At 42.7% G+C, this 7,722-nt stretch overlaps 2 protein-coding genes across 5 annotated transcripts in view; one reads left to right on the top strand and one right to left on the bottom strand.

Moving 5' to 3' along the window:
- The first annotated feature begins 1,000 nt into the window (after positions 1–1,000).
- LOC137237665 (spindle and kinetochore-associated protein 1-like) lies at positions 1,001–7,373 on the top strand. The gene is made up of 4 exons (XM_067761620.1): positions 1,001–1,512; positions 1,570–1,709; positions 6,151–6,323; positions 6,392–7,373. The coding sequence occupies exons 1-4, from the start codon at positions 1,123–1,125 to the stop codon at positions 6,547–6,549; spliced, it is 861 nt and encodes a 286-aa protein (XP_067617721.1). The 5' UTR covers positions 1,001–1,122; the 3' UTR covers positions 6,550–7,373.
- LOC137237664 (uncharacterized) overlaps positions 7,014–7,722 on the bottom strand; it is a 31,950-nt gene continuing 31,241 nt past the window's right edge. For 3 of the 4 annotated variants that reach the window (XM_067761616.1, XM_067761618.1, XM_067761619.1), the window contains exon 4: positions 7,014–7,630. In XM_067761616.1, coding sequence (XP_067617717.1) covers positions 7,466–7,630 — 165 coding nt within the window. In that variant the 3' untranslated portion in view covers positions 7,014–7,465. The remainder of the gene's footprint in view (positions 7,631–7,722) is intronic. The other variant, XM_067761617.1, reaches the window with a different exon arrangement.

Genomic DNA, 7,722 nt, shown 5'->3' with positions numbered 1-7,722 from the left:
CCTTTCCCGGATACAGATCCGGTACGCTCCGGTAACACAGCACGATTAAGGTGCGAGCCCGGTCATCACGGGAACGATTTATATGGCCATATTAAACCTCCAGGCCAACCCTCCCTCACCCTTCCCCCCCCCCCCCCCCCCCCATCCAAAGTGTTCTGCGCAGAGCGCCTTTCTGCTATGGAGGCCTTCGGCCGCTATTTTTAAAAATTACCTTCGGTGGGTCCAGCAACGGTTTCGGGATCAAAACTTAGCCCACGCAGAACAATTTTACTCGTACTTTTTTGTGGGTACCACAAAATCATCAAAATTACAACAACCACATGTATATTTAAATTTTGTTTGCAAATATCTTTGGAAAGATATTAAATTTTCAATTTCCGCTTTCGGATGCATGATCCTGCATTTAAACCGCGTTTTTTGACACCTCTCCCGAATTTTTTGGACTAGTTTAAGCGGTTGTGAGGTAAAGTAAAGAATTATATCTTATATATATCAAAATCAGTGTTGTTGCTGCATTTGCTTGTTTATTTTTGATCGGGGTCAGTGCTCGTTGGAACTCAGCTAATAACAGTAGTTTCTGCCGCATGCATATGGCTGCATCATTGACACCATTGTTTACTATATAGTTTGGCAGCTTAATTCGAGGTTATGTTGCGAATAGAGTGGAAGGCACTCGCAGGCCGTGAAAATAGGCACTCGAATGGGGTGGAATGAAGAACAGTAGGAAGACCAGAGTTGCATTGGATCAATCATTGCATCAATATTAAAGATAAATTTAGAAAAAATTATTAAATACTTGAGTATAAGCAAACATTTTCTTTCAATTACTGCAATTAAGGTGGCCTAGATTCCATTTATTCCAAAATTATAACATTTTATGTCTGTTTAAAAATTTAACTTCAATTTCCCTAAGATTTCCGTAATATGGCCATTAGTGATGTTTGTGTATGTGTGCAAATTTTGAGCGATCAGCTGTTAGTTGCGCTACTTGGTAAAGTTTACAATGATTGGGACTTTTCTAAGGAAATCTTATGTGAATCGCCCTCTACGTTTTTAAAATTAACATTTTAAAAAGAGTTGAATTTAAGTTTTTGGAATTTTACTGAAAATAGTCCGTAAAATATGGAAGAAATAACATCCGCAATAGAGGAAAAAATTACCCTAATAGAAAACTTTATCTCCTTAAGCTTACGTCGTGAGAAAGTGCACGATGTTGCTGCCACATTACTTCGAGAAGCAAAGCATTTGCAGACGCTCATGGACAAAGTGCAAAAGGCGGTAAAAGATTTAAATAACTTGGAGGAAGATCATGGAAATATTTTAATACGAATACAAAGACAACAAACACAGATATTGGAACATGTATTAACCGAGCGTAGACGTAAAATAGGGGAAGCAGAGAGGAGGAAGAATGAGGTCAAAGTTGCTTTCAATATATCAAACTTGCCAAAAACGGAAGAAAAACTACCTTTAACTGCATTAGAAAAAGGTTTCAATCGATTAAATTTCAAGGTTGTAAATCTAATCCTTTCTATCGTAAAAGATATTCTCAAAAACCAATCTTTATAGAATGCGTTAACACCAAAACTTACTTTGAGCTCTTATAAAGAATCGCCTCTGGTTAAACAAAGGCCTCTCTATCCCGTGCCATTTACATTTGTCGATTTCGAATACCATATAACAATAGAAAAATTTGAATCAATACCTAAGTAAGTACAATTAGTATTTAAGTGTGTGCCAAATCCAGGGCTTATTGGTTAAATATAGATGATTTTGTTAAATCCCATGATTGAAAGAAACTTCCTTCGCGAGCAGCATCAGCGCCGTTGTTGTTGTTGTTGTTGGTGTAGCAATGCTCGCCCCACCTAATAGCCGCGACCGATCACAAATTGTCATTAATATCCTCTAACGGGAGTCCAAGGAAACTTGCCGTTTCAACAGGGGTGGACCATAAGGAAAGGGGTGTTAGCGGCGTTTGTTCCACATTACAATTGAAGAGATGGTTGGTGTCATGTGGGGACACATTGCAAACGGGCCATACATTTTGTATGTCGGGGTTGATTCTGGATAGGTAAGAGTTTAACCTGTTACAGTATCCACAACGAAGTTGAGCAAGAGTGACCCGCGTTTCCCTGGGGAGTATGCGTTCCTCTTCCGCGAGTTTTGGATAATTTTCGTTAGGTACCGGATTCACCGGGCAATTCCCGGCATAAAGGTCCGACGCCTGTTTATGGAGTTCACCAAGGACATGCTTGTGTTTTTTCGCTTCATACGGCTGGGTTCTCAGGTGCCGTATTTCCTCAAAATGCTTACGGAGATGACTCCTTAAGCCCCTAGGCGGTGCTGGTTCATCAATCAGATGTCTGTTGGGATGCCCAGGTTTCTGGGTATTCAACAGGAACTGTTTGGTCAGCATCTCATTTCTCTCCCTGATGGGGAGTATTCTCTCCTCGTTATGCAGATGGTGTTCTGGGGACATAAGAAGACAGCCCGTGGCGATTCTGAGAGCAGTATTTTGGCAGGCCTGTAGTTTCTTCCAGTGGGTGATTTTTAGGCTTGGTGACGCGTAGCACGTAATCGGCTGGCTAATTGCTTTGTATGTAGTCATGAGCGTTTCTTTATCTTTTCCCCAAGTACTGCCAGCGAGGGATTTGAGGATTTTGTTACGGCTCTGAATTCTCGGAACAATTGCGGCTGCATGCTCACCAAAATGTAGATCCTGATCAAACGTCACACCCAAGATTTTGGGGTATAGGACAGTCGGTAGCGTAGTGCCATCGACGTGGATGTTCAAAATGGTCGACATTTGGGACGTCCATGTGGTAAATAAGGCCGCGGAAGATTTAGTCAGTGATAATGCCAGGTTTCGCGAGGCGAAAAAACCGGAGAGATCAGGGAGGTAGCCGTTTATTTTATTGCATAGCGCATCGATCTTTGGGCCTGGGCCTGTGGCCATTATTGTGTAGTCATCGGCGTAGGAAACGATTGTGACTCCTTCCGGTGGTGAAGGTAGCTTAGATATGTAGAAATTAAACAAAAGTGGGGGTGGACACCACCCTGTGTGGTTGTTTAATTCTTGGTTTTGATGTTTCGTTTCTAAATTGCACCGATGCCTGCCGACCACCCAGATAATTTGCGGTCCACCTTTTAAGACATGGGGGAAGAGTAGACCCTTCCAGGTCTTGCAGTAACGAGCCATGGTTGACCGTATCAAAAGCTTTTGATAGGTCTAGCGCTACGAGTACTGTTCTATGGTGGGGGTATTGATTTAAAGCGCAATTTATATGGGTGCTAATGTCATTTAGCGCGGTGGTAGTGCTATGGAGTTTTCTGAAGCCATGCTGATGAGGGGATAGCTGCAAATTTGCTTGGAAATAAGGGAGCAAAATGGCTTCAAGCGTCTTTGCCACTGGCGATAGGAGAGATATCGGACGATACGACTCACCTATGTTAGCTGGTTTCCCAGGCTTTAGTAGCGGGACCACCTTGGCCATTTTCCATTTCTCAGGTATGATAAAGGTGGAAAGAGACAGGTTGAAGACATGCGCTAAATATTTGAAACCCTCTTTCCCTAGGCTTTTAAGCATCGACATGGCTATGCCGTCTGGGCCCACTGCTTTGGATGGGTTAGCACGACCAATGGCGTCCTCAACCTCTTTAGCGGTGATGGTGATTGGGGACGCGCTGAATTTGTGTTTATGTGCGTGTCTATTGGCTCTCCGTCTATCTTTGTCGACCGTAGGATGCATTATATATTGTCGGCAGAAAGCGCTCGCGCATTTTTTCGCGTCCGACGGCACTTTGTCGCCAAAGGCGATGGAAACTTTGTCTTTGTGCTTAGTCGGATTCGATAGGGACTTTACGGTGGACCAAAGTTTACCCACACCGGTAGAGAGGTTACAATCTCTTAGGTGCTCCTCCCATTTCGCCCGCTTGTGTTCATCCACAAGCAATCTGATGCGTTGGTTTATATCCCTTATTTGGGGGTCGCCTGGATCAAGCTGTCTTATAAGGTCACGTTCTCTCACTAAGTTTGCGGTCTCCGCTGGGAAGTGGGGCCGTATTTCGGGAATTCTCCCGGCGGGAATGAAATGTGCCGAGGCGGATTTAATGACCTTACGGAAGGCACGCTCCCCTTGGCGGGCATCAGTCGGGATAGGGAGGGCAGCAAAGCGGTTGTCTGTAAAGGATATATATTCTTCCCACTTTCCTTTTTTGAAGTTTATGAAAGTGCGTTTTTCAGTGACGATGAAGTCGGCGGTACGATCAAGCGAAATAAGTATGGGCAGGTGGTCGGATGCCAATGTTACCATTGGCTGCCAGTTGACGCAGTTTCCGAGTTCTGCACTCACGATTGAGATATCTGGCGAGCTGTGACAGCTTCCTACCATACGTGTGGGGGCGTCTCCGTTTATTGTGCAGAACGTCGTTTCTTCTATTTGATCCGCCAACATCTCACCCCTATTGTCCGCCCGCAAGTTTGCATGCCATAGATCGTGATGGGCATTGAAATCGCCTAAGATAATGCGATTGTTGCCAGTGAGTAAGGCCCTGATATTAGGGCGGTATCCACTGGGGCAAGGAGGGATGTAGATGTTGATGATTTCTAGGTTTGCATCGCCTGACCGGACAGATAGGCCTTGACGTTGTAAGACATTGTCCCTGCGGTCGATGCCAGGATCAAATATATAATATTGCACAGAGTGGTGTATGATAAACGCGAGAACGCCTCCATTTCCGCTCTCGCAGTCTTTCCTGTGGACATTATACCCAGAGCAGGTCTGCAATGCAGATCTTGCTGTGAGTTTAGTCTCTTGAATCGCAGCAATGCGGATGTTGTGCCGCTTCATGAAACCGACTATCTCCGTAATCTTCCCAGTTAGTCCATTACAATTTAACTGCAGAATTCTGAAGTGCATAAGGGGAGACGCCGTCACTCTGGGGGTAAGTGACGGGTGACTACGCCTGGGTTGTGGAAGGCCAGGACGCAATTGCTGTTGTGGACCTGGGACTGGGCGTCCTTGGGCAAGCATTGGGGTACCCGGATGATTTGGGTTTGCGACCTGGCAACATGGCGCGATGAAACCCGTCGGGGGGTTGCCGTCGCGGAGACCAGAACATCTAGGAAAGTGGCAACACCCAAGGCAGGAGCTGCATTGGGCGGATGTCGCAAACCTATATATTCTGTGCTGGCAGACGGTGCAAACGGAGGTAGGGACTAAGAGTCTGTTTCCCTGACCTGCACGATTGCTGCCGGAAAAGAGGGGGGGGGGGAAGACGGGGGCAGGGGCTGATGCTCAGCATTGCTACTAACTCTACTACGAAGGTAGTAGTTATGAGTGGTATCAGCTGTTTGAGTTGTTGGCGCCGTGGGGCGCGAGCAGCAGCGGGTACTTGTTGTGGCTTGCTGAGCAGCGGGGCTGCTGGAAGGTAGTGGGGGCGGTTAGGCGTAGGCTACGGGACGCCCTTGGGCGTGAACAGCAAGGAGCCACAAAAGATTTATAAAAGTTACGTGGACGTCGGGTTTTGGGATCAAGCCCAGAACAACCTGTCTGATGCAACCATCCCTTGCACGAGACACACTGAACAGAGTATGACCGTCCTAAAAATATTCTTTTCCGGCAGATGCAGAAAAACCATTTCTCAGGACCGGGGTCAGGAGACGGACCCGGATTGGATTCGATGCCTTCCCGGAGTAAGAGAATATGGAGCAGTCCTGCTGCAAGGAGCTGCTGGGAGGATGACAATTTGTGGGAGGGACGAAACAAATTAGATGTGGTCACACTGAAATGACAGTCCTTGGTCGGGAAAAATCCCGAGTCGCTCCGGTACATAGAACCGACTGCCTTGGGAAGCGCCGTCTTGTTGTTTTATTAGGGATGGAGTCACTCTCAGAAGTTCTTTGGGAGTGTTATCTAGTATTGGATAGTCCTTGCCGGATATTGATATGGCACGTTTGGAAGTTATCACTATTAAGGTACATCAGTCCGACTATACTAGGAACGTTTGATACGACAAACTTCCTAGGGCATCCTTTTTCGTTAACGCTAAGTCCAATTTCTCGAGCGTGTTTTGGATATGCATCAATTTTCTTCATAAAACTACATTCCCACCCATCTTAATTTTTTATTTATGTATCGTTTTTGTCAGATATATGCGTGGACGTGAATCTGTAGATGAGTTACGAAGTTTTCTTGATACAGTAATAGTTCCTTGCTTTAATAAAAAGTATCAGCTAATGCATCGCCAGCGAAGTACAGTAAAAAATCGTAATGATTTAGATATGTGGAAGGTGTACAATCAGCAGTCATCTTATGTACCAGGTTCATTTAAATAATTAATAAACTAAAATGAATTATTGTTTTAAACTGCTTTCAATTCACCATTACAGGGCGGAATTTTATTACGACCGGCGATATTTCACAGCATATCCATAGAATGTTGGATAAGAAGCAACAAAATCGTATCGTTATGCTGAGGCATATTGGCGTCCTGCAAGAACAGCGCGTTGGTCAAACTGTTTGTTATATATGGAATGCTGGAGTATAATAAATACACAACTAATCTAGTGGTGCGCTATTTTCCTTTCCAAAAAAGAGCATACTGTATTTTAACCGCATATTTTATATTAACTTTCTTGCTTTCTTATTAATGAAACAAGATTTAAACGCCAAACGGTCTTAAGTAACAAAATGTTAAATATTTCAATTCGATAAAAATCAACATCTTATATACTTATTGTCAAACACAGAAAAACTCGAAGTAACTTTTGCTTCAGACCCTAATTTATCCATTTCCATACTTTTGTTAAAATGAACAAATGTGTTAAAATATTTTTCTCGTTTAACGATTTGAAAAATTCTACATTTCCCAAAAAGCATTAACGATTCTTTGTTAAATGTTCGATTGAACTTGGGATGAACTAACGGAAATTCTAGAAAACTATAGTTGCAAAGTTCTGCATCCTTTAAAACAAACAGCTACTGATAAAATTGTTCGGGGTCGATAACTGGTTTGCTTACACTAACTCCTACTTAAAAAACAAAAATCGTAAATATAGAAATGCGAAAATTGAGTTACGAAATACAAAAAATATCGTTCGGGCATCTTTGTTTTGGAATCGAGTACTTGAAAAATTGCATTGTATGAATGCTTTTTTGTAACTTCGTGACATTTAGACAGCTTATAAGACAGGGCTTAATAATGCTTATGATTGGCTATAGTTAACAATGTATCCTATCAAATGTATGTAGTAGGTATTGCTGCAAAAAATATAATATAATATAATATAAACTGAAAATATAAAGATTAAGTTAAGTACTAAGTATAAATAAATATATTTTCTTTTTTATTAAAAGCTACAATACAATATGTATCTTTGTACGTATGTACTTCAACATTTCTTTGCAAAATGTTATTCGTTAAAATATGTGACTAAAAGCACGGGGTTTGCTGCATTCAACATCTACTTATTGTCAGTCGTTTGTTCGGCTTTTTGGCTCTCATTTGATACCTCAACAGATGACGATACCTCGAATAGGTCATGGTCGGATGCAGTGATGTTTCCGTTGGCCGTGCTCGCATCTTGTACGGTACCTTTCTTGATAATATCGGAACGTTTTTGCAAGCGCTAAAAATTTAAGCGAAAATAGGGATAGTTTTGATTATTTATTCAAATAAATAAAGTAAAATATTTTACGTTACTAATCAAAAAGTTTTTTT

The sequence above is a fragment of the Eurosta solidaginis genome, chromosome 1 (genome assembly GCF_040869045.1).
Source record: "Eurosta solidaginis isolate ZX-2024a chromosome 1, ASM4086904v1, whole genome shotgun sequence".
Taxonomy (NCBI): domain Eukaryota; kingdom Metazoa; phylum Arthropoda; class Insecta; order Diptera; family Tephritidae; genus Eurosta; species Eurosta solidaginis.
This window is presented reverse-complemented; position numbering and strand designations above follow the sequence as displayed.